This window comes from Amblyomma mixtum, chromosome 2 (genome assembly GCF_055824585.1).
Source record: "Amblyomma mixtum isolate Tamu chromosome 2, ASM5582458v1, whole genome shotgun sequence".
Taxonomy (NCBI): Eukaryota; Metazoa; Arthropoda; class Arachnida; order Ixodida; family Ixodidae; genus Amblyomma; species Amblyomma mixtum.
The window spans coordinates 182,354,086-182,380,013 of record NC_143013.1 but is presented as its reverse complement, the minus strand read 5'-3'; the positions used below and the strand labels follow the sequence as shown (position 1 = coordinate 182,380,013).

At 48.3% G+C, this 25,928-nt stretch overlaps 1 protein-coding gene across 1 annotated transcript in view; it reads left to right on the top strand.

The window, feature by feature from the left end:
- Window positions 1–3,353: 3,353 nt before the first annotated feature.
- LOC149361761 (chymotrypsinogen B-like) overlaps window positions 3,354–25,928 on the top strand; it is a 34,116-nt gene continuing 11,541 nt past the window's right edge. Inside the window, exons 1-3 of the mRNA XM_089572799.1 lie at window positions 3,354–3,577; window positions 10,259–10,442; window positions 15,192–15,315. Of these exons, the coding sequence (XP_089428925.1) occupies window positions 3,496–3,577; window positions 10,259–10,442; window positions 15,192–15,315 (390 nt within the window). The 5' untranslated portion in view covers window positions 3,354–3,495. The remainder of the gene's footprint in view (window positions 3,578–10,258; window positions 10,443–15,191; window positions 15,316–25,928) is intronic.

Sequence of the window (25,928 nt, the reverse complement as noted above, 5' to 3'; positions counted from 1 at the left end):
ATTAGAAATAAAGTCGAGGAAGTGCTGCGTTGCATCATCTTGAGCAGGCTTTGCACTAAGGCGACCGCAAAGCGCTGCTGTCCGCTTCGAAAAGCGAGTCCTCAGACCATGTGGACTGTTTTTCACTTTACACTGTGAGCACATTCTGAGCATCACTGTATAGCTTTTTTGGAAGGGGCATATTATTGCATGAATTCAAAATATTGGGAAACGCCTAAACTGCGAATTTAAAATATTATAGACACTTATTTTAGTTGTGTGTTTTTTTTCTGTAAAATTATTCGTTAGACATTAGAATATATGAAGCCCGCATGGTCTTTTTCTACGCCTGATAAATAATTTGAAATTGAATTTCTTTTCTCATGCCATTTCAGTTTTATCAACCGAACGATGGCGGCGGCGCGTATTTGGAGTCACCTGATGCGGGGAAAAAAGTTCAGTATTACTGCTGATACGTAATTTTAATTCACTACGACACCTAAACCAGTTTATTTCCAGAGCTGGGATGGCAAGAAGATGAATTACCAGTTACATTGCTCTTTCCTAATCTGCCTCAATCGACTTAAACACCAACTGCACGTCACAGCCATAGTCTGGTTTATAAAATTGAAACCAAAACAAGGTCAAGAAGATATTCAGTTTTAAATTATTTAGAAGGCGTCTGCAAATATCACGGTATGATCCTTATGGAGTAATGTCTAACGCACAATTCGAAATATAGCATGCAGGCAGAAATTTGGCGTCTCTAGTCTTTTAAAAGTATAACCCAATATCCTTATCATGGCCCGCCCGCATCGCGTACTCAACGCACACAACGACTCGCTGCACAATTTCCTTATTACTAATTAATATATTCATAATTACTCATGTACGCATCAGTGTATACCAATAAGATATTTCACCAAGTCAGACACCACAACGCGTTCGCTAGGTCCAACTTTATTCAGCTTAAAACAACGAGGCTTCTGATTCATGGGTGGCATGCCCGTCCGGCAATCGGAAGGTCATTGGTTTGATCCAGGTAATGTACCTTGCATGTCTTCATGAAATTTATGATTTATTCGTTTCATCGGGAATTTTCGCTCTCGGACAAGGGTGCCGGCGCCGGCTTTTTTGCGATAGGGAAACCGTAACGCAGCCACATTGAAATTTTAGTATTTGGAACTATAGAAGGTACTTACCTGAGAAGCTAGTGTTAAGAGCATATATAAAGAGGTACAAGAAAGAATACGCGGTGTAAAAATTCTCGTATGAAAGCTGAATGGGGCGTTCAGTGGCTATTTTGTTAAGACATGTAAATCAAAGACATCCGTAGGTCCAGTAGGTATAAGATTATGAAGGTATGATTGCTTCGCCCCGGAAGCTAAATTAAAAATAAATGACATTTCAATGACTTCAGGCCACACATTGAAGCGTAAATCGTGGACAATGGCATGACGAGTAGAATGCAGCAACCGGAAACAAACTGTACTCTATAAACCGAATAATATGCAGACATGCTGCCAAGAAACATGACACATATGAAGAGATTTCCCTATGCAGGCTTAGGATAGAACACACACATGCAACACACTCGCATCTTCTAAAAAACTGTCCAGCAGCGCACTGCCCAAATAATGTGTGATCTTCTGTCCGTCGTTCAAGTTTTAACCGTGTGTGGGAGGGTAGAACCAGAAAAGAGACCTCAGTTTCCAGAGGTGTACAGAACCCGAATACCTCGACATCGGTCCTTTTTTGTCGGCGACTGACAAAATTTTTCCCTAAAATCGTTCCGAAGATTTTACACAGCATGGGCTTCCTACACAGAATTTCGAATTACAATTGATTTCAGGCTTTTATCACTCCTCAGGGAATGGCTGAATTGTTTACTTCACAAGTCAGGAGCTTCGCACTCTGTCCAGGCAAGGGCTGTTGAAGAGCCTGCGTGACTTTATAAAGATCATACGTTTAGACTTTTATTAATTCTCTCTACACACTTTGATTATACACTCCTGCTGAATTTTAGGCTCTATATACCGCTACTTTTTTCTGCTTCTTGAAAACATCACCTTGACCATAGTTGACCATTAATTTTCCCTCCGGAGCTGTTTGGCGGCCGTTTCCTTAGCGCCATTAAATCCTCCATTATCATCATATGCCTGGAACACGATGTTCTCACTGTGTTATTGCGATAGAAGAGAAGTATAATTTCTCAAAACAACGTGTTCCATGGTCTTAAGCCTGCACGCAGCGAGGTACGAAATTTCGCACTGCACCCTTCTGAAGGGCTCCATCCGTATAATAGCCATCACCGGCTTCTAGCAGGCATCTCTTTATTTATTTATTTATTTAGTAAGGAACCCACAGCGCCGTGGCATTACAGGAGGAGGGGGGGGGGGCAATGTACAAAAAAGAAGCACACATGACACCTCCGCTCGCAGGCAGAGTTACAAGCATAAAGCGTTCGCCATGCACATCTCACTTCAAACCTTTCCGCGAAATCACCGCTATCTTTCTCTCAAGCCTCCAGTGACCACTGATCTACCCAGCTTCATTATCCATAACAGCTTCACCTACCCTCCTGTAAGCTGCGACGGACATAACCCTTCACCCTTTAAAACCCCATGCAGCAGCTGAACGGACCTGCGATGGGGTGAACAAATTCAGACTCAAAGGGAAGTCCAGCATTAGAAAGGCGTTCAATGAGGAACGGAAATGTACAACCAATACTGTTGTTCCAGATTTGCCGCATCATATTGTTAGACCTCCGGCCAAATATTTGTTGGATATCATTTTTGAGAGGAATTAATTCAAGGGTGCGCAACCGAGGCATTCACTCATCAACATTTCCGTACCCGCGCTTCATCGCTCATCTACACAACAATAGAGCAAACGAAACCTACGGGGAGAGGCGTTGTTTTCTAGTGTACTCAGCTCGGTCTCTCAACAATGAAGATGATGAACGGCAGGAACTAGAGCACCACTTAGCTACAACCTTAGAATGGATCTCTTGTGATTTGGCGCTTGCAGAACTGAGCACAGGCGTGCAGAATTGTATCTGTGTTGCAGTGCGAACTGTACGCGGAACTGATGTTTCTCAAACTATAAGATATTTTAAAAAATGCACAGGTTCAGTATTGTTTGCACAGGTTCAGTATTATAATGCACAAGTTCAGTATTATAATAAGGCATTGTCATTAGTTTTTTTCTTTGCAGTTCTATGTGCAACTGCAAGAAGCGGAAAGTTGAAGGTCGCGAAAAGAGCAGCTAGTGCTTCCGCTGTACGGAACAATACATAAAAGGGCAGATAATGCGGGTGTTATCTGCCACCAGCGATACCGGCGTCGGTAACGCGTTATCTATGGCGCACATTATAAGTGGCTAGAAGATACAGCAGAGGCGGATCTACCCTCTACAGCATAAAACATCCTCCAACTGGGCAATACCCCAGGGGCCGCAGTGAAACAGGGTTACTAAAAGGTTCTTTAGGGCTGTTCTGTTCACCGAGGCGCGGAGATGCTAATGGCGCCAATGAGCATGAGAGAACTTACAGCGCTCTTCTCGACCCTGCTTTGCGTGGCTTACGCACAGAACAACGGTACGTATTCTCCTTACTTTCTCGCGCCATGAACGCTACTGCGTGCAATGTTTGTTACCTGAAGCCTGTCCGCAACAGTATAACGTTTTTACGGGCACAAAAGCGGGAAAGTTTCAGACTGTCGTCTTTCTCTATGAGAAAGTTATTCATGCGGCCCAGAGTATATTTCAGGCAGGGATGTCTGCTCTGTCGACAGCATTGCACCAGTTGGCTAAAAATAAAAAGAAATAGAAGGGGGAGTGGTCGGAGCAAACGCTCAATGGCTGCTTCTTTTCTTCACTGAGAATGCACCCGTTGTGAGTCTTTACCCGCGATTAGCTGATTCTCTCGCGAGAGAGAGAGAAAGGAATTTTAATGAGGGAAAGGTGGAGAGGTCGGCCGGTGGTAACATGGCCCTGGCCTGCTACTCGCGAGTTTCAACTTGCCCCTGCCTTCCCACTTATGGTGCCGTCTGTAAGGTCTTAATGCGATGATTTAATGCTTGCTGAATTCAATTGTAAACGCTTCTTCCCACCTTCGCCACGATTAAGAAGTGCGTTAAACATAGTTTGGGCAGGATCGGAGAAACGTCTCGCTAAGCGGTGCACTTGCAACAGCTTGACTGCGAGCATCTAAGGAGCGTAATGATTACTGTTGAAATGCAGAATTCCGGAGCGCATTCTTTGTCAACTGTATTATTGCTCATCAAATTTACCCCGGTCTAATTAACAAAGATTCGTTGGTTGGGTTTATTGAGATTTAACGTTCCGCAGCGACTATGGCTATCAGAGACGCCGTAATGGACGGCTCTGGAAATTTCGACCACCTGGGGCTCTTTAACATGCACTGACATCGCACAGTACACGGGTTTCTAGAACTTCGCCTCCATCAAAATTCGGCCCCCGCGGCAGGGATCGATCCCGTGTCTTTCGGGTCAGCTGACTAGCGCCGTAACCACTGAGCCACCGCGGTGGGGCCCATTAGCAAAGAAGCGCTTGCGTTCTGCATGGCGTATCGGCCTACATCTTCTTGAGCCTACCAGGCGCCGTTTTGTGTTTGCTAGGCAGATATTTGTATTTGTGTTTGCTAGGCAGATAGAAGGCACACTATGTGCTGTGCCGAGAAGAATGAAACATAAGGTTCGCCGGCATTTTAGCTTCCGTACGGAAGCGGTAACCACTTTCACATTTGAAATCAAAGCTCACATATGCTAGTTCTTTCGTTTATTACTCATTACATAAATTTAAACCATTATTCTGATCATTTCCGTAATTCTTGTGTAGCGACAAATGAGCAACAGATATTCTACATCTCTGCTATGATTTACTGAACACTACTACTTCACTCAGCCTTTCTCAGCGCCACAACAGTTGATGAACTTCTTATTACGGCCAGAAAAACCTCCAGTTACTGTTTTAAATTCAGATTCCCAGAGCTACTTGAGCAGAACTGTTGCTGAGGAGATAGAAGGATAATTAATTCAAGTACCTGATTAGTCGCGCCTAAAATACAGTCGAAAAATATTTTGTTGCAATAAAAAAGTAAGCAGGGACAGGAGTTATTCATGCAGTTATCCTTGCGAGTGTTTAATTGAGGAAATTAATTACCATATTTGAGTTGTCTGGAAGCGTGCCTACGTGAAAATTATTTGTTGTTTGCTGCGCTTGCTTTCAAACCGCGCACACTGTGGCTGGATTTGAAATAGGCACCTGGTGACGTTGTATTGGACAGTATAGTAAACATTATTATATATCCCCAACTTTTGGTCCATGCTCCTGGTTTCCTTCTATTTGGGCCGCCGCGGTGGCTGAGTGGCTATGGTGCTCGGCTGCTGACCCAAAAGACGCGGGTTCGATCCCGGCCGCGGCGGCTGGAATTTCTTTGGAGGAGAAATTCTAGAGGCCCGTGTACTGTGCGACGTCAGTGCACGTTCAAGAACCCCAGGTGGTCGAAATTTCCGGAGCCCTCCCCTACGGCGTCTCTCATAGCCTTAGTCGCTTTGGGACGTTAAACCCCATAAACCAAACCAAACCCAACCAACCTTCTATTTAAACAGCACGAATTGAACATGACACCTTTTTACAAACGTAGAATAGGTTTTCGCTTGTACTTAGTCATGTGCAGAATTATCAGGTGCCTTTTTTGATACTTGCTTGCGTGTACCAAGACGGCTGTACGCCTGAACCTTTCGTATCAGCTTAGCGTCAGGGCAATAACTAAAGTCAATCCCTCCTTCACATGCATGTCACTCTGGGGCCCTATTTGCATAGCAGTGTAGAATGATGACAGCTCTTTTGCTGCAGGCACAGAGCTTGCGTTACGGTGGATCAGCCACCAGTATTTTCTCGACATTATCAACTTGCGTCATCCATCTGTCGATGAGCCCTAATGCTCATTGAGGGAAGCCATTTGCTCTGAAGGAATGCTGTGGCAATGATTTCTTTTCTTCTTTTGAATAGGCATTGTTTCGTTATCGATTTAATTGCACGGTGTTATCGCTTTTGATTGTCGCCGCAGGCTAACGGTCTTGTAATATAGTGGCGTGAGCATTTTGTTTTTGCAAACTCTTGACCCTTGGACCGGTACGCTTAACACATTCCAGACTCCTCTAGATGATGTGTGCTTCTTATCTCTAAAATTTCACCTAATTTTAAACAATGTGACGCAGAGGACATGCGCCACTGTTATCCCGACGGTTGCCAGTTCCGCATTGTCGAAGTCGCCACTCCTTTGTTCTTTTGATTTTCTTTTAAAAAGAAGGTCAACGGAATGAAAAGCATCCTTTAGGGTTATCCTCGGGCACCAACTCGGCCTAGTGACGCCCTTACATGCCAATTCAAACATTACACAACGCAGCACACCGCGTGGAAGTGGAAGAAAAGAGCTAACTTTGAAGAATACAGCACAAGGTTGAAGGCAGAAGGCTAAGAGCCGCGTAGTGCTTCCTTGTAGAACTAAACCCCAAAAAGGTTGAATTATAGCCCTTTTGTTTCCTTTTCTTCCCGATCAAAGTCATTATGTGAAACTGTACGTTTAAATGTGAGCCGCACAATACATTCAGTAATCTAGTTATGCCTTCTTGTGCTCTGAAGGCTAGCGTAGTAAGGGAGGCATAAAGTTAGTTCTCCGCATCAGATTGGCTTGGAAGATTGGTGGACATAAGGAATCCGCAGCTGGCAGAGGACGCAGTTATTTGAAAGCATATGGTAGATACCTTTGCCCTGCTGTCGGCGTTGTCAGGCTGTACAGCTATTGGTACTGCAACAATATCCTGCTCGAAAGTACCGGGAACAAAGCTTTGAAGAAGGGTAGCAGCGTTCGGATAACGTCTGCTGGCAGATGGCACAAAATCTGAATTTTTTGCGATCAACAATCTAAGTCTTTATTTTGTTTTACATGCATTTGTAAACGGTAAACTACCGTGGTGGCAAAGGGGTTATGATGCTCGGCTGCAGACCCGAAAGATGCGGGCTCGATCCCGACCGCTCTGGTCGTATTTTGATGGAGGCGAAATGCTACTGACCTGCGTGCTGTGCGATGGCAGTGCACTTTAACGAGGCTTCGGAGGTCGAAATCATTTGGAGGCCTCCACTACGGCGTCCCTCACATCCTTTGTCACGTTAAAATATTAACCCTTTAAACCAAACCAAACAAAAGACGATAAAAAGAACGGAAGCGACTTTTTTTGATTTTGAGGTTATGTGACTGTTTCTCGTTAAGCATTTTTTTTTCTGTCTTTGACCACGCATTCTATTACAGCTCAGAGAGCCATGGAATCTGATCGTAGGCCTCTCTGCTATGTTCAAAACCAATATAACAAAAAGCACTATTTTAAAATATCGATGACGTCGCGTTGCCCAGATATTTATCGTAAAACATATCTTCTTCCGCAATAAATAAAGTGCGCTCAATACTCAAATTACGGCAACGCCGGAATGATGATGACTTAAGTGCTCGCCCTTTTAAAGCGGTGCCGTGTAAAGCATTCATTGGAGTTAGCGACGTTATCTAAATTCGTCTGCCAATTAGCGACCGCCACACTTTCACCTTCCGAGCTCAAGGGTTGGCTGGGAAGGAGGAGACTGCAGCCACGCTTTGTTCTGAAGTTTGGTTCACGGATCGGGATCAGTTTGTTGGCTCGTAGTGTGTAAAAATATTTAATAGTGGGTAAAAAAGCTAGTGACACGATTTTTGTCATAGAGACACCATTTCGCCTTGTGTCAACAAGTGCGTTCGAACATGCGTCGCATGATCGAACATGCGACACGTTTTAACACAACTATGTGTGTCGCAGTTTTGTAGCAGTTCCCCGCAGAAAGTTTAGAAATGTTGTGGTGCTCCTAGTTTTACTATACTTTCCTGAAAAAAAAATTATTTTTATTTTTTGTATTCATTTATTGATACTGCGATTCTTAGTTATCTTGAAAGATACCTATTTAGTGGTTGCGTCGGCGCAGTAAGTAGGCCTTGGGTATGGGAACATTGCTTTTATTATAAACTTTAATGGTGAGATTTTCTATCACGCTGAAGAACTAGTAATTCAGTCCCGCTTATATGCTTCCATTTTTTTCAACATTTTCATTTCCAACACGCAATTATCGCCTTCCGGAGTCGAACTGCACCCGTTGTTTCAAGCCACTTCGTTTACTGCTATTAGTAAGCTTCTCCGGAACCTGTCATTGTCAATCCAATTGCAGATACTTTATTACAGACTTAACGTCCGGGGCCGTCTGGACAAAGAAATAATCTTCATCATTTGCAGAATGAATAGGAAAAAATTCCTATGCCTACTCAAGCACATTAATTTGCAGTTATTTGCACTGAAATAACTTTTTCTGTGGGAGATTTGGTGGGTTTTATATGGCCACTCATGAGACTCCATAGCACGGCAGCGCAACCCAAATTACCTTTTAGTACTGGTTGTATTACTTCCGTTTTAGGCAAAAATGGCAGGTACCTTCATCCTCTGCCGCATTTATGACTTATATCGGTTCATGAAAGAAAAGGCCAGCTACTGAAAAAATGGAAAACTCACAATTCTTGGCGTAAACCACTCTACATATGTAGCGACCATATATTTTAAGAAGATGACATTTGGACCAGGTGAGCTGTTTCAATTTCTGAATAAATTGTACTAATTCTACCTGTTTACTGTCTACGCGTCAACCGAACAGTAGAAATCCAAGCAGCAGAGCAACCTGTGCTTCCTGTTAAAATAACCTGTTCCTCCGAGCCTTTTGAACATTGCTTTTCTTCATAATAGGCGCAACTTTGTTCTATCACAGTCCAACCGCCGCATTTTCGACTCATCTGCATTCCGAACGGTCAGTGCCTTGCACGCATAGGAGTCAACTGCAATTTTATCAGTATTTTAAATCGGTTCATTCGCTTTCAACCGCTAGAACTACCAGCATTCTGGGCCGGCATGCACAGTTCATAGCGCTTTCATTCGAACCTATCCTTCATCATGGCGCTCATTATCACACCACTAGAGGACTCATGTGTGTCCACTCTCTTTTGCAATGCTTTTAGAGTCATTTTGACTCCATACTATGCCTTGAATAATGCTTGCCTATGGGTTTCTGGTCACATCACAAAAGTGACATCTTCAGACACCACTTATCGGGTTCTGCCCAATCGCCTTGGAAAGCAGTTATTTTCATGGCACCTCACGTGTTATGTCTACACTTTTGAGCTGATCATAAACAAAAATAGTTAAAAGGTTTTTAGAGAAAATGTCGCACAACGTATAGAGCCAGTCACCGAATGACCGGATCATTTGCAAGATGAAGTACTCAGGAGCACTGTGTCTTCATCTGCGAAGTTAGGATATGAGCGGAATGAGCGGGCTATTGGTAAGATAAAAAACTGAAGATCATTGTTACAAAGACGAGTTTCTTGAGCTCACTCGCAAGGGTGAGCGGAATTCATTGACAAGCATAAGCGTAAGGCCCTTTTTGGCCCATGTTGCCCCGTCGAATTCCTTAGATCTCCATGATCATCTCATGTAAAACTCCTGAGAAATGCATGCCCCCAAGCACTGCTCGTAACCAATTCCCATCTCGCATGGCGCGAACGCTCGCTGTCGCTAAAAAAAGCCACTGGGTATCACAAGAAGGTACTGCTGATATCCCTTGCAACGAGGCAGCAGCTTTCACCTAAAATTTCATAGTTAGCTAGAGCTGAGGGGAACGGCACAACAGAAATCGCTTGAGTGCAGAATTTAGTCAACAGAACCTTTAGAAAATGCCGTGTCCTCTACCAGCGCAGGCGAAAGAACTACAGTGCTTTGAATTAATCTGAAAGCTTTCACAAAGGCGTGCTTGGTCACACATGTGCTTGTTTGTTGACGTAAATCCCTAATGTGAATTACTAAAGAACCCATTCTCAACTGAGGTAGCTTGAGACATTTATAAAGGTTATCTGTTTGTCGACTGCACTATCAAGCTGAGCTGGCTCGTATGCAATAACCATGTGAAAAGATACGATGACATAGCCAACTTTGTGCGTGCACAAAGACTAACACATTGTTGAAACTGATTGCATTGCATAACATAAGGACATAACTATTGTAGCACTTCTTCGTGCTTGAGCTGCCCCTCTAATTTGGGTTCAGGGACTCGCTGGCGTTTCGTTAACTTCGTTGACTGGATCATAACTAATGGATAAAACTTGCACTCATTTGCACACTGCATTTTCCAGCCCAATGTGGAGTGCCGGAGATACCGCCACAGCTTGACCCAGAGGACCGCATCTACGGTGGCTCCACTGCAATACCGGGAAGCTGGCCATGGCAAGCGGGCATCTACACCAACAGTTACCAGCACTTCTGCGGCGGCGCTCTAATCAACGACAGATACGTCATCACTGCGGCGCACTGTGTTTGGCAAGTGTCGCCTTTAATCTTTGGCCAATTCTCTGACAAAGATGAATTTGAAGTTCTGTAAATGCGACCTTCCTTTACAGCACAATTAGACTTGAAAGGATCGTTAATGACGCAGGAGCGCATCTTAGTATCATTAGCCATGTTGCATTACTGAAGATTTTCTTCTGCTGTTGGTATATCGATTTAAAAAACGATGCTCATCATTGGTCTCTAAAACATAGTATATGATTTCGTATTCAATTGAAAATATCAGTATTATTTCTTCTCTCTGTCTGAAAGGAGTCAGCATTTCCGTTTCCTATGAGTCGCATTAAACTGCTCTTGATGCACTTTTTACCACTTTATTTTATCAATCTCAAGATGTCCTGAAGCGCCGCCAAAGTTTTCCCTTGAGTGCTGATTTCCAATTCAGTCTACATAAGGCCCACGTATATGGTAACAGATGAAAGCTGTGGAGGCGTCGACCGGAATGGCAGACCTTAAAGAAGAAAAACTATGCAATTTCCCGCCAGCATGTTTTTTTGACAATAAGTATAGCTCAGAACACATGTCTATTATCATGGTATAAGGTGTTGTGAGTATGGCGTCTGACATTTGAATGGCTCTTTAATTTGGGGAGTGTGTACTGCCATCTAAAAAAGGAGGTTATTGCGTTGCTCTGCTATATGTCTTTGTTGCAGAATTTTATCATGGTTATTTACGAAAAGTTTGTGTCAACTCAACGCCCTCCAAGCAGAAAGATGGCACAGTTATACTCTCCATGCAGAGTTTAGTTATCGCTGGAACAAGAAGTTCTTTGCTTTCTTTCGCTATGAAGGCACCCTCAAGTCTATTCGCAGTCAAAATTGGCTCTATGTTTTTGTACTTTATGTGCTGCGACAGTACTTAGCTGTTTATTATTTTAGAAAGTACGCGGTAAAATTTAAAAAAAAAATACATTTGTATACAAGCCACAGATCTCAAATACGCAAGAGACGGTTTTAAATGTCCTACGTATCAACCACAATAGACATTTGTTGATATGAGCAGCCATTTAACTTCTTACTAGCATTACAAGGTACACTTCATGCGCAGGAAACATGCATATGATACATAGCAATCCTTTTTTGCCAAAGGTCACAATTGTAACATACCAAGCACCGCTCTATAAGTGCTCTATAATGGACACTATAAGTTATGTTTTGCACCTTAAAAGCGGCAGTTTTTAGAGTCTATGTGGTGCCACTCACCGTATTTTTTTCTGAATCATATGCGGTAGCTCCCGTTTGACTACCTACATTTTCCATTGCTATCTCCTTATAATCGTCTTGCGCCCGAACACACTTAATGAAGGTCAAAGGCTTGTTCCATATCTCTCCATTTAACGTTGCCCTCAGCCAGCTGCGGGCACCCTATACCCACAAAGTTACCCGCCTACCTAACTTTCTGCCGTCCCATGCTACCCTTGATTCTCTCGGAATGCTGCCCGGTACCCTTAACGACCATCGGTTATCATGCATTCGCATGACATCCCTTCAAATGCTAATATGCTCCTCTTTTTACGGATGCCTACTCAAAGCATTACAAATGTGAACCCTTTTTGAGGTCTCTCCGGTCTTCAGACTCCTGACTATTACAACTCTCTCAAAGCGTGCATTCCAAGAAGACAAGGCCTTTTTTTATGACGCCAAAGTGGTCACTGCAGCTTTTTCGCATAGGATCCACGTGCATTTTTTTTAGCAACGGAAGGAAGAATTGGTGCCCATTTTACGTAAAAGACCACTGCAGCCATGTACTGTAGAGCCTAGCATCTCCAGATGCGAAAAAAAAATAGAAGACTACTCAACTTCCTACAAGCTCTTCGCTATATAGCAGGCTTCAAACTGGGTCTCTCTTAGCGCTCCTAGCCAGATGTATAAGGCCGTCTATGTAAAATATTCAGCTTAGCTTACCAATACTATCGTATATGCGTATTGCCTCCCGTCGCACATAGGACAGCTTTCGAAAGGGATCAGCTCCTCACGGGATCCGATATGGTGCTTTCTATGCTGGCAGTACCTGCGGCACTTGGTGTAAATGCCGGAATCTGTGTAAAGCCTCAGCGAGCGGAGCGTCCACCCGCCAAAGCGCCACCCAACTCCCCACCACAACTCGGTCATCCAAGAGCACTGAGTAACACAACCCCACTTCAAAACGTTATAACGCCTTTACCCAATGAAAAGCCACTAAAAACCGGAGCGAAAGAGCGAGGGCGAAATCGGATTCAAAGAAGCAGTGGGAAAGCCAGCTACCCTCCAAAAAAAAACACTGACTAGCCTCGTGACTACCCTGCTTCGTGCTTACGGGGCCGCCGCCTATCTCCACCACCAGCGACCCTTTAACCCCCCACCTCCACCCTCCAGAAAAATTGTCATTTGTTTGAAAGCACTCGTTAAGGTAAAATTTTAAAGTATTAATTGAAGGTAAATCAAACTGCTTTGGTGTAATTTTGGCATCGCGTTTCGTGGTTTTTCTATTAATTATTTCTTTTAATTGGGAGTGAGTTGCTTTGGCAACCAACCAGCGCAAGCTTTGCATTTCTGCAAGTATTCTCATATTGTTTATTGCAGCGTACCGTGACTAACTACAAGCCTTTGTGCCACTACGTCGATAAGTATGGGCAGCTTGTCTTCGCTCATGGCTTCCGCAGTAGCAGGTGCTTAGGCAGTGTTGAAGTACGTGACTTCTGAAATGTGTTACATAGATCATTGCTGAACATAACATTTTAATTTTGACTAATGCTGCTAGGACTGATGAAAAGAAAGAGAGTAGCTAGTTGGTCTTTCTTCTTTCTTAGATAAATAACAGCAGGTTCTCCAGGGTTAAGTTAAAAAAAATTACTGCATGCTGCTGCTCTATGGTAGAGGTTTTCAAACAGGCGAACATCTTTTACGTTACTGCGCTACAACAGACTTCCACTAACCACGTAGGTAGCATACCAGCTGCGCATGTCCTTTGTTCCTTACGTGGTTACTTAAAGTCTCTGTTGTAACACAGTAACGTTCTTTCAATCATGAGTCAGTGCCAACTCGCCGAACTTGCTACTTTACTCCAGTGGTGGAGCCATTCATGGGCACCTTGACGTACCACTCCGCCATCCATCAACAAATATTGACAATCAACAGAAGAAAACTAAGCTGCTGTACAGCGTTAATGAAATTTTATCCGCATTTTAAGGAACTTTCTGAGCAACCATTTAATATCTTCATCTTATATATACGTGGTGAACGTTTCTACATATATATTGCTAATGCCATCGTCGTCAGCAGCGGAACTTCTTAAGCACACTCAGCAAACCGCTGGCTTTCATACGTGCCAACAGAGAAACATCAACAGCTTCTGGTAGGTGGCAATCTGGCGAACACTTTGCCACATATAGCGGCTGTCTCCTGAAGTACGCTTAGAAACTTTTTTCAAAACTGCACTCAAAATAATACATTGCATGGTACGACCAATCTACAGAATACCGTTCTACCCTCAACATCAAGGAGCTGCCCTATCTGAGCTTAAAATGGGCAGGGGATTTTATTGCGCTGTTTCAGAGGACACAGCGCACTGTACAAGAACGAACTAACAGATGCACAAGCAAAAGCTTATCCAACTTATACAAGGCTTATATATTTGCACAGGAAGCGGATCTCGCAAGAAGACTCGTTCATGTTGTGAGAGCCACTTGGTGTGCAAACCAACAGTGATCCAGATAGAAAGCGGACTTTGGACACGGTCGCCTTCATAGGTTGGATCTTGAGTGGCTTATAAACTTACTGTTGTCCTTCAGGACAGTATCGTAAGTTTTCTTCCAGTCATTGATTCGTCAAGGCTTTCGTCCGGCAGTAAACGCATCTAATTACTCGTCGAGGTCACGCAGCTGTTGAATATTTCTGCTGCCGAGACCTTGATCGCAGGATGTAATCTCGGTGCGCCCGTGGCGCTTAGGTAGGAGGACATGGCTGACACGCCCTTTGTGCGCTTTAAATACACGGCTTGACCATGTGGTCGAAATTAGCCCGGAACCCTTCATAAAATCCCGTTCACATAGACCGCCAACAGCTTCTGGTAATTATTGCCGCAAATTCCACACCCCTACACCGAATTCGACATGCTGACTGTGCACCCTTTGCACGCTGTGATTCTTGTCACAGGCCTGGGCCTGTCACAAGATTTTTGTAAGCGTGAACACTTGAGATAATCCGAGGTCCTTACTTAGGAGAGGTATCTGCAGACCTGCCTTGGTAATCTCTGAGGCAGTTGTGATATTTATTCACTTTCTGGGCAACGCGGGGCCCGACACGCACGTTTTATTTGTCACGTTGATGTTATATTTTACGAAGAGTTTTGTAAAATATGTACAGCCCAAGCGAGTTGCTCAAGGCCGTGCAGCGTGTCTCGCGGTGTATTGACAGCGTTTGAAATCATTCGAAGCTGAGAGTAACACTTTTTTCTCCTTCTGATGCTTACGGATTCAACAGGGATATAAGAACGCCGCTGCACGGCTGAAAACCAGACCGTGTTGTGTGTGCATTTTTGTCATAAGCTGAACAAGCGCATCTATTCCGGCTACACAGTTTACCATCGCACACGTTTTCTGCCCCTTGTCTGCCTTTTCGAGTGCGCAGAGAAAAAATAATCATAGCTCACGCAGATCACTCGTTCCTCTCCTTAACAAAAATATTATCAAATTTTCAAAAAATATTTTCAGCAAAAGTATTTCCTACGCTTCAAATTTTTCAGGGCTAAGCTGTCCACAACCGTGAGGGTCCACCTTGGTTCGCACACTCGCCTCGCAACTGATGATACGGAAATGGTGTACAAGGTCGACGAGGTGTGTGCACATCCGCGCTTCAATCCCACCAAGGTGAGAGCTGGTGGAAACGTAAAGAAAGGTGCTCTAGCGCCTTCAAACGTTGTTATATCTTCAATATTTTCTGCCAGCATGGCTGTTGAAAGTTTATTTAATGAGGGAAGAGGTGTAAAGGTTTATAATAGTCAGTACTATGACATATGTTTTTCCAAAATAGCATAATGTATGAATCGGAAGATCGCTCCTCTAGTGCTCACACGATTTCGCCGGTGTTAAATCGGGTCTGATTGCTTCCTGAAATTACGCAGCATTCTTTCAACTTTAGTCTCTATTTCGTAAGTAATTACTATTCCCTTGTTTTTTTTCAATTTAATCTGATATCCTTTTCTGGCTGGGAATGGAAAAGCTTGCGGTGATTACTTTGTAGTGCGTTTCAGTTTTCAACATGTCCGTATTTCTTGGGCTGTCTGCCTTTCGTATCTTAGTGAAGCAGCGCAACGGCACAAGGCCAAGGGAAGAAGAGTACAAACACAGCGCTGAGGACAAACACAGTGCCGTTGCGCTGCTTCACTAAGATATGTCAGACCAACTCGCCCACCAGTTCATGTTGCCTTTCGTAGCAATGTCATACACTTTACAAAACTTGTGATCCCATGGAAGGATCACGTTTGTCGGCAGAACCTCGCGAGGCAGATTTCTATGCAGATAGGTATGCCAATATAGGTTCCTCAATACCTTACTACAAACTAAGTTGCGGATGGGTATGTGTATACGGAGCTGTAACCATGCGACACATAACAACCACGAATAATGAAAAACTGAAGAACCCAACTACTCGTGCAGTGACATTATTAGCGCACTAGAAGTGCAGCTGAGTGTGAAGTGTTAAAGTTGTTATTTAGGCGTAAGCCTTCCTTGGCTCCCGAGTACCGTGAAAGTAAGTCGTAGATTGCAGTTGTCCGCCAAAGAGTCCCCAAGAACGGTCAGTCATAAGTTGTATGGTAGTCAAAATAAAATGGGAAGGTTATTAACCAGTAGTTGATAGGCAGCATAAAATACGGCCAGAGTATCTTCCACCCAGGATAGGTGACTACAACCAGCTAGGCCTGCTTGCCGAGAAAGAGACGCATCCACCCCGTTCTCTTCATCTTATGCGCAGTCAGCGATGCCGACCACGCAGAATAAGCATCGCATCTTCATGGGTGTGAGATTTCCCCTTAAACAGCTGAAGTCCGCGGGGCGAGTTAAAAAGCGCCGCGCAAAAGTTAAGGCCTCAGCTGGGCAACGTGAGTAACTTCAGTTCGCTCAGAACGGCTTGCCATGTGACGCGCGACACGGTGATTCAGCTCGCTAATTTCATCAATAATAACATAGGTTCCACCGTAGTGGCACAGCGCATTCTGGGACGATTCGCGCTTTCCGACAGGACGCCACTACGAGACCAAATCACCAGGGTGGTAAGTAACGTGACGGCGGTGGACCTCGTAGCGCACTTTAGATCGACCTTGGGGGGCGAGAACACAAAGGCGGGTAAGGTTCCTGGCTTCTTCGGCGACACAGATCTTGATAAGGCTCGGCAGAAAATGGCAGTATGGTGTCCAGTGTTAGCGTGAAAAGCGGGCATAGAGTAAAAAGAAGTGGCTGAAGCCTTTAGTTCCATGGCACGCGGTATTGAACGTGTAAGTGATGAATGGCAGGACGCTGTCCCAGATCTTATGCTTTGAATCAGCGTACATCGTTCGGCTCGTGCGCTCAGTTAGGCCATTCGTCTGTGGACGGTGAGGATAGGAACAGCGAAAATGCGATGCGCAGGAAGGGAGAAGTAGCTCCACGACCGCGGTGAAGTGCCGAACACGGTAACTGATAATAATTTTTGAACGCCCATGGCGGATCACTATTGATTGCAGCATAAGAGAGAACACATGATATGCTGTAGCCGTGGGCAGGGCTGCCGTTTCACAATACCAAGGTAACGCAATCCGCTATACAGCAGTTCACATGACCGGATTTCCGAAATGGGTACTGCTGATCTATATGCCCACTTACTCGGACGGTGCTGTTGATGGTGTCAAATGTGATGGTGACGAAATGCAACGCTACAAGATTGCTTCTATTGTTGACACTGAGTGCAGCTGGCGGCGTACCGCTCAATCGCGGACAGAATTTTCGGCCGATAGAAGCGGGTATGGGTACTACGATGGAGCGTTGGTGCTGATCCAAGATGTCAAGATGTCGGGTCGTCGTACATGACCTGCAAGAGAGAGGTGTGCAGGCTCTTCAGAACTACCAGGAAGAAGCGGTGGCCCTCAGAAAAATAGTTTTTCTTCCATAGGAGACCATCTCGAAAACAAAAATGGTTTGCACCGGAAGGGTCTTCAGCCTCCCCAAGGAGACCGTGCGGTTGAATCTTGCTGCTGTTCCTCTTTAAATATGGTGAAATCAGGAAAAAAAAACCTGTGACACTGACGAGTCGCAGTGGTGGAAATTATTGATGTTATACTCCGTCTATGGAAGGGGCAGCCGCGAAAGACAGTCTGCGTCAGCTTGCCGGCGACCACTCTTGTAGGGTACTTTGCAGTCATACTCCTGTAGTCGGAGAGCCTACCATGCAAGGCACCCGCACGCGTCACGAACGTTAACGAGCCATCAGAGGGCATGATGGTCGGTGACGATGGTGAATGGGCGTCCGTATAGTAATGAACGGAAACGCGGCGCGGCGAAGATGATGGTTAGGAACTCCTGCTAGGTGACTGTATAATTGCGCTTCGGCTTACTGAGCGAGTGACTCGCATACGCCTCACGGTGTTCTTTGTTGCCGCAGCGCTGGACGAGAACAGCGCCGAGCCTAACACCGCTGGCGCCGGTTTGAATCTCTTTGTGGGCGGATGGATCAAAGATGCGAAGTACAGGGTTTGACGCGAGAAGGAATTTTAGTTGCCTTAAGGTAAAGTCGCACTCAGTGGTCCACATCTTTCAGAAGCACGACTGCCAGCCCTGCAGTCTTGTAGTATTGAACTGCCGTCTTGGCTGGATCAGGTCTGACGCCTTCTTTGTCAACGACGTGTCCAAGCACTAACGCTTGCAGTAGACCTAAGTTGCATTTTTTAGAGTCAAGCACAATGCCAGCTTTCCACACACAGTTCAGGACGAGAGGTAAATGGTCGTTGTGCCCACTAAACGTCTTTCCGAAAATGACATCATCTACTGTGCACATGGATATTCCCCATTCGATGGTGGCGGGCGGAATGAAAAGGCCGAAAGGCATCGCATTAAATTCCTAAAGGCTGTCAGGTGTAATAAGAGCTGTTTCTCTTTGTCCGCGGTATGCGCAAGGATTTGCCATTACCGCGACAGGAGGTCAATAGAAGAAAATCAGGAGTCTCAAAAAAGCAATCCATGACATCGTCAATTCGAGGGAGGTGGTACACGTCTTTTCTTGTGACGGCATTCAGACAACGATAATCCACGAAAATGGTCATGATCCATCATTCTTCTGACCAAGAATTACTGGAGCAGCCCAGAGACTCGGCGACTCTTGTATGACACTTTTCGTTAAAATCTCCTTCACTTATTCATTGATTACCTTGCGTTCAGACGGTGTCACATGGTAGGGCTTTTGTCGGATCGGGTGTGAGGCGCCAGGGCCAACATTCTGAAGGGTCTACACGAGGGGATGGAAAATGGGCCGATAGTCTGTGAAAATTGAAACACAGCCGAGTGTCACAGGAGGAGTGCCAACAAAACACGGCGCTCATATGTGGAGAGCAAGTTTTCGACCTTGCGAAGTAATCGCGACTCGTCGCAAAACTCTGGCGCTGCCGCGTCCTAGGCATCGGTAACCAAGGCAACGGATATTGTACAGGCATGGCTGCACAACGCGTTTCAAGCCTTCAGGAAGAACTACACGTTCTGTCTAACGAATCACTGTTCACAGTTCAGCGCGACCGTTTGTGACGGAAGCTATGGCATGAGTAACGAACCTATTCTTTTCGTGCAGGTCATATCGTTCGCCTCCACAGTCGCATACAACATGTCGAGAGAGGTATCGGGGCAGGAAACTGGTACATGTAAAGCCGATGGAAGCACAGCAATAGCTCGGGTAACACAGAACACACTCTCTCAACTGCACTAGCCTTCCACAAGGCCAGTGGCGAAGCGTTTGCCGACGTTGAGCTTATAGCGCCCGGCGACGCTATAAAGCGCCGGCGCTGAGGTCGGCGTTACAGCGCGCGCTAGAAGAAAATAAAGATGGACAGCGCGTGCTCGGAGCGCACGCCCGGCACGGGCAGTTCGGAACTAGAAGCCTGCCACGCTGGTCATCTTGCTCTGGTGCTCCGCTGCGACCCCGCAAATCCTCAACAGTGGTGACCCGGCGAACCGTGCCTTCTATCCCAGTGGCGTCCTAGCATGGCGTACTGGCAGCACCCAAGTTTCGACCCGCCGCTCCCAGCGTTCCGGCCTGCAGGCGTCGGCGGGTGGTTCGCCGAATTGGAGGCTGCGATGTACCTGAACGGCATTACCATTTAGCCGTTTAAACACGCAGTCCTTTGCGACATCCTCCCGCCCGACCTCCTGCGTCGGCTCACCTACTCTGCCTTGGGCTGCAGGCCATACGATGAGCTGCGTGCGGCCGTCTTGGCTGACTTCGGCGCCTACTATGTTTCGCCGCCGCTCTACGACGCAGCGGACCCGTTTTCGCCGCCGCCAGCTTCTGGCCCTGCACTGGCCTCGCTCGCGCCCACGCAGCCTTCATCAGAAACCGGCCCGCCTCAGCAGCCCCTCGGGGGTGGTGGTGGTGAAAACATTTATTAAATCATAGGGAGAGGTGTTGGGGGTCGTGACCTGAAGGGTCACGCCCTTACAACCACTAGGTGGGATGCCTAGACAGGTACCCCATTGGCGTTTGCCGCAGCCCGGGCGCGCTGCGTTAAGGCCCTTTGGGCCTCGAGGGTGCAGCAACCGGACAGGGTCGTCTCCCAGTCCTCTCGGGTGGGGTTTGGGATAGGGGGTAGGGATGGGTTCTGCTGGCAGGCCCACACCATGTGGTAAGTGTCAGACACCTCCCCACAGTGTGAGCACCGCCCGTCGAATTGAGGATCGAAATGTTGCAGAGTTGCCGGGCACAACATCGTGTTGGTGAGCAGGCGCAGGAGTACCCGCTCGTTGACCTTCCCCAGCCCTTTGCACGGGGTGGGAAGAGTTTGGTGCGTGGATTTGTAATACTCGCATATTTCTTTAAAAGTATAAATCGGATTGAAATCAGTGTCCTGGTCGGCGTCGGGTCCCGTGGGAAATGCCCGGAGAGAGAGCGCGCGAGCGGCGGCGTCGGCTGCCTCATTTCCGTGGACGCTTTGGTGACCTGGAGCCCAAACGAGAGATCGGTGCGCGGGACCCGAGTCTCGGCTACAATTTTGGTAAATGCGATAAGCTAGGGGAGTAACCCACCCTTGCGTGACGTTACGCCAAGCCCCTCGCGAGTCGCTGATTATGTATTTGGAGGAGGTGTGAGAGGCTGCCAAAGCGATGGCAACCTCTTCTGCGTGAATTGCTGACTGGGCCTTGAAAGTAAGGGCGTCTACTGTTTTACCCTCGTGGACAACCGCGGCCATGTGCCATCCCCTGGGGTCCGGGCCGGACGCGTCCACGTAGAAGACTCCTGGTTTGCTACGAAAATGGCGGCCCAAGGCTTCCGCCCGCGCCAGGCGCCTGCCATTATGATCCTCTTTGGACATATTGGTGGGGAGAGGCCGCACGTGGAGGGCGCGTCTCCAGTGTACGGGAAGGCGGCATCTCTCCTCTGTGAATTGAGTGTGCTGGATGTGAAGTCGGGCTAAAAGGCGGCGACCCGACCCTGTCTTTGTGAGACGAGTGTATTGTTGTTGTGGTTGTTGAGGTGGGCCTCCCGAAGCTCCCTAAAAGTGTTAACCATCCCCAGTGCCAAAAGGCGGCTGGTAGAGGTAGAGACCGGGAGGTCCAGCGCTCGTTTCATGATTTTGCGGAGGATGACCTCGAGGGCATCCTCCTCCTGTTTCCGCAGGTGGAGATAGGGAGTCGAATGCAAGATTCGACTGGTCACGAATGCGTTCGCCAGCCGCAAGGCGTCTTTGCATCGTAACCCACCGCGCTTGTTGGAAACCCGGCGGACCATGCGGCCCACCTGGTCCCCCACCTGCCGGAGCTTGGCGAGTGTTGTGTCGCAGCGTCGCTGGTTGTGTATGAAAAGTCCGAGGACTCTGATTTCCTTGGATTCGCGAATGTGACCGCTTTGCAACGAGAGATTGATTTGGGTCGAGCATGTGCGCGAGGGACGCAAATGCACGAATTCCGATTTCTGCTGGGAGCATTGCAGACCACAGTCTCGAGCATAGCGGTCCACTATGCTGGCGGCCGTTTGCAGGCTAGTCTCCATATCCCCCAGGCGCCCTTGCGTAGCCCAGATGGTGATGTCGTCGGCGTACAGCGCGTGCTGGACCCCTTCGACCGCACCCAGTAGGGCGGGTAGGCGCATCATGGCAATGTTGAATAGCAGAGGTGACAGCACCGCGCCTAGTGGGGTCCCCCTCGTGCCGAGCAGGAAAGGTCCGTGCTCTTCGTCCTGTATTCTGATGTAGGATAGTCTGTCCGTGAGAAATTGTTTAACGTAATTGAAGGTATTGGTGCCGCAGTGAGTTTGACTCAAATGTGTGAGTATGATCTCGTGAGTTACGTTATCGAACGCTCCTTTGAGGTCGAGCGCAAGGACTATTTTGTCATTTTGGGGGTGTGTAATGGGGTTCAAGATTTCGCGGTCGAGTTGGAGCAGGACATCCTGTGCGGATCTATGTAGGCGAAATCCGAACATTGTGTCCGCGAAGGTGTTGTGTTGTTCGAGGTACTCGGACAGCCGATCTCGCACCATCGTCTCCATCAATTTGCCCACACACGAGGTGAGAGAGATGGGGCGGAGGTTGTCCGTGTCGATCGGTTTTCCGGCCTTCGGGATGAAGGTGACAAGGGCCGTTTTCCAGTCAATGGGGAGCGGGGTTTCCCCCGTCCATATCGCATTGATGTATTCTAGAAGGCACTGGTATGCTGAATCAGGAAGGTTCGCCAAAATTTTGACGGTGACCTTGTCCCGGCCCGGCGTGGTGCCCCTCTTCATTTTGGCCAGACCCGTCCGCAGATCGTGAAGCTGGAAAGGCTTATCCAACTCCGAGTTTTCTCTGCCAGCGTAGGAGTAGGCCGATCTGCGGGCGTCCTGAGTTGTGCACAGGTAGCGATCCCGGAGCGCCTGTGCCAACTGCGTTGTATTTCCTTGGAATGAGTGCATGGCTTTGTGTAGTTGCTTCTGCGTTTCTGTACGGGTATGTGTTGGGTCGATGAGGGCTCGGAAGAGCCGCCACGTGTTGCGGCTCGACATCTGCCTCGCCGCCGTGTTTGAGTCAGCGAGTTGAGTCAGCGAGTTGGGCCGCATACTCTGCTGCCTGCCGGGTGAGGTCCGCAATGCGCGCTTTGAGCTTCTTGTTGTGTTTCTGGCGCTTCCAGCGGCGCGTGAGGCCGCGGCGCGCTTCCCAGAGGTGGAGGAGGTGGTTGTTCACGTCCGTGACCACCTCGGTGAGCTGTATCTGCTTCTCGTGGGAGCGAAGGTGCGATATGACTGACCGGGACCAGTTTGCGTATCCCTGCTCTGTGATGTTCGTGTTGGTGTCGGACGGGAAATTTTGGCGAAAGGTGGTCCAATTGGGGATGCGTGCTAGTGAGGTAGGGCGCTTTAGGGGCGTGTATAAACAGTGGTGTTGATGATGCAGTGGTCGCTGCCGAGGGTATCCTCGGTGTTGATCCAGTCTGCGTGTCTTATGTTGCGAGTGAAGGTGAGGTCCGGGCAGCGTGTTCGCCAAATGCAGCCGGTACAGCCAGCGTTGACAGCGCCGCCCATGTGTCTCGGGTCACCGAGTTGCCTACGAGAGTAGGAAATGCCGGGTCGGTGTGAAGGGTGAGGCCCATTGTTGACGCCAACTCCGCCAGCATGCGTCCGCGCACTTCCTCCGTACGATAGCCCCATAGCTGGCTAGGGGCGTTGAAGTCGCCCACAATCAGCAGGGGGTCGCGACCCGCCTCTTTAAGTGCACGGCTAAAGAGGTCCGCGAAGGTCACTCGCTTCAGTTTCGGGGAGCAGTATACATTAAGTACGTGCAGGGGAGGATCCGATCGGCGAAGGGGAAGGATCCTTACCATGGCGTACGAGTACGGTATGTTGAGATCGAGGTCGATTTCGGTGGCTGTGTACGACTTGTGTACGAGGAGACACGACGAGGGGTCTCGCTGGAACGTCACGTAGTTAGTCAATTTCGCTGCCGCTCCTGGCTCCTGGAGGGCGACCACGGCGGGTAAAGCCTCGATAGTTTCTAGGTAGAGGCGCAGGTTCGCGCGTTTCTGGCGAGCCTTGAAGCCTCTGCAATTCCATTGCGTTACGGTTACCAACGTGTGTGTTTTCGGAGGTGGGGAACGCTTGTTAGGCCGTGCCGCCATCATTAGGATTGGAGGTGAGAGACGGGGGCTGATTGGACTCTGGCCTACAGCTAGCACTGGGTGGGGGTGCGGGGTTGGAGTCCTGCGATGCCGCGTCTCTGGGATTACAGATAATTTTCTTGTGCGTATTGAAGGCTCGGATCCCCTCGAAACCGCCGACTGGTTCGGGTGGTTTTCGATTTCATGCAGCGGCTTATGGCTGCAGGGACCGATGACGAGCATTTGGACTCCATGCAGTTCATAGCCGTTTCTACCATTTTCTGAAGCTGGGAGGTGAGACGCGCCTCCATCGCGGCCATTGCCGACGCGAACGCGGGCGGCAGTTCGGGCTCACTCTCCATGGCGTCGGGACTCGGGATACCCGTCGCGGCAGTTAGCTTTTCTTCCAAATTTAGAATTTTGGCGAGCAGTTGCCCGATCTGTGCTCTAAGCTGCTCATTTTGTCTGCGGCTTTCGACATCTACGCCGTAAGCCGAGGAGGGGGAAGTGGGCGAGGGGGGAGGGAGGAGAGGAAGCAACCCCTGCCCAGCTGCTCACCTGAGTGTGTTGTTGCTGCGTCGGGGCCCGGGCTCCGGCAGCGCCACTTGGTTTGAGGCCGGGAAAGTGCTTGGCGTAGTCTCCGCTAGGGGGCGGTGGCGTTGCCTGCTTTTTCTTCTTGTTTTTCTTCTTTCTCTTCTTCTCTCCCGTTGTCTTCTGTCCGGGAGATGAGGAAGCCGCGTTGACGTTTTCCTCGCGCGAGCCGGTGGCGTTATTGCCATGTACCGCGCCGCCATTAGCTCCGCCGGTGGTGGGATCTTGTCTGTTTCCAGACTCTGGCTTTTCGAATCCTCCATGTCGAGAGGGCTTGACACCGGCAAGGTGAAGTCGACGGAATTTTGCCGTACAATCTTTCGAGCCTCTGGGGTGGGCTAGTCCACAGATTGCACATGTCGGGTTGCACTCGTGTGGCGCAGGGCCATCCTGCGTCACAGTCACATTTTGGCCGCAAAGGCCACACTTAGACGAATTCGGCGCGGGGCAAGTGTCCGTGCGGTGTCCCACAGTACCACACTTTACACAGGTGGGCACGGTTCGCTTGTATTCTCGGACGGGGGTAAGTTCCCCGTTGTAGTGGACGTACCGCGGGACCACCTTTCCCACAAAGGTGATCACCGCGATGGATGATTTTCCAAGGCGGCGAATGCTTGCAATCTGCCCGCCTCTCCAGACAATTTGGGCGGTGAGCGCTGCGCTTGTTTTGTCGTCGGCGATGCCTCCGATGACGCCACGGCATACGTCTCCAGTTTGTTTCAAATGCCCGTGTACGGGCAGGGTGCCTTTGCTTGTGGTCAAGCTGATTTCGCCGATGAGGCGATCGGCGAGGTGCGGATTCCGTACTCCTACAACGAGAAGATTCTGCTCCCAGGCAGGGACGATGTTGAGAATGTTCTCAGAAGCAGAGATGCCGAGGTGTGCGTTTAGAGCTTTGCCCAAGTCACCACGTCGGAAGGTATTCCGCAGGTCGGCGGTGACCCTGGGCTTGAGGATGACCACGTAATCTTCAGGATGCATCTGTGGCATAGGACGGGGCTTCCACAGACGCGACTGAGCTTGTTTTCTAAGTGATGAGGCAGGCCCGTGCGTGAGGCCTTGCTGCGTAGCTTGGGAGGCCGGCGATGTGGCAGCCTGCTTGTTGGAGCCGGCTCTGCAGCGCCGGTTGACGAGTTGGAAGAGCTCCTCGTGCTCGAAGCGCGCAGGTTCCGCAGGAGCTTCAGGTTGGGTAGCCGGAACAGTCGTCCAGGCCATTTCGGAAGGGTAATAGCCCCTTAGAGGGGCTTGAGAAGCCATCTTGAGATGTAGCGAGGGTGTCACCGCCGCGGGAGCGACGCAGCCGTTAGGCGAAGCGTCCACTCCTCGCGGCAAAGTGGAAATCGCCCCTAGCAATGCGAAAATTGGGCCCACCTGGTGAAATTTGGTGGCTCCAGAGTCCTGGTGATGTTAGAAATCCGCTCGCTCAAATTTTAAGAGAGGCCGAATTGATGCGCCCCAAGAATTAGCTACACTTGACGGAGCCGATATGGCATGCGTCCCTTCGCGTTCTCTCGCGGGCAGCGTCTCCAGCCCCTCGCCGCCTCGCCGCCACTCCAGTCCAGCGTCTCCGGCCCAGCTTCTTTAGCACC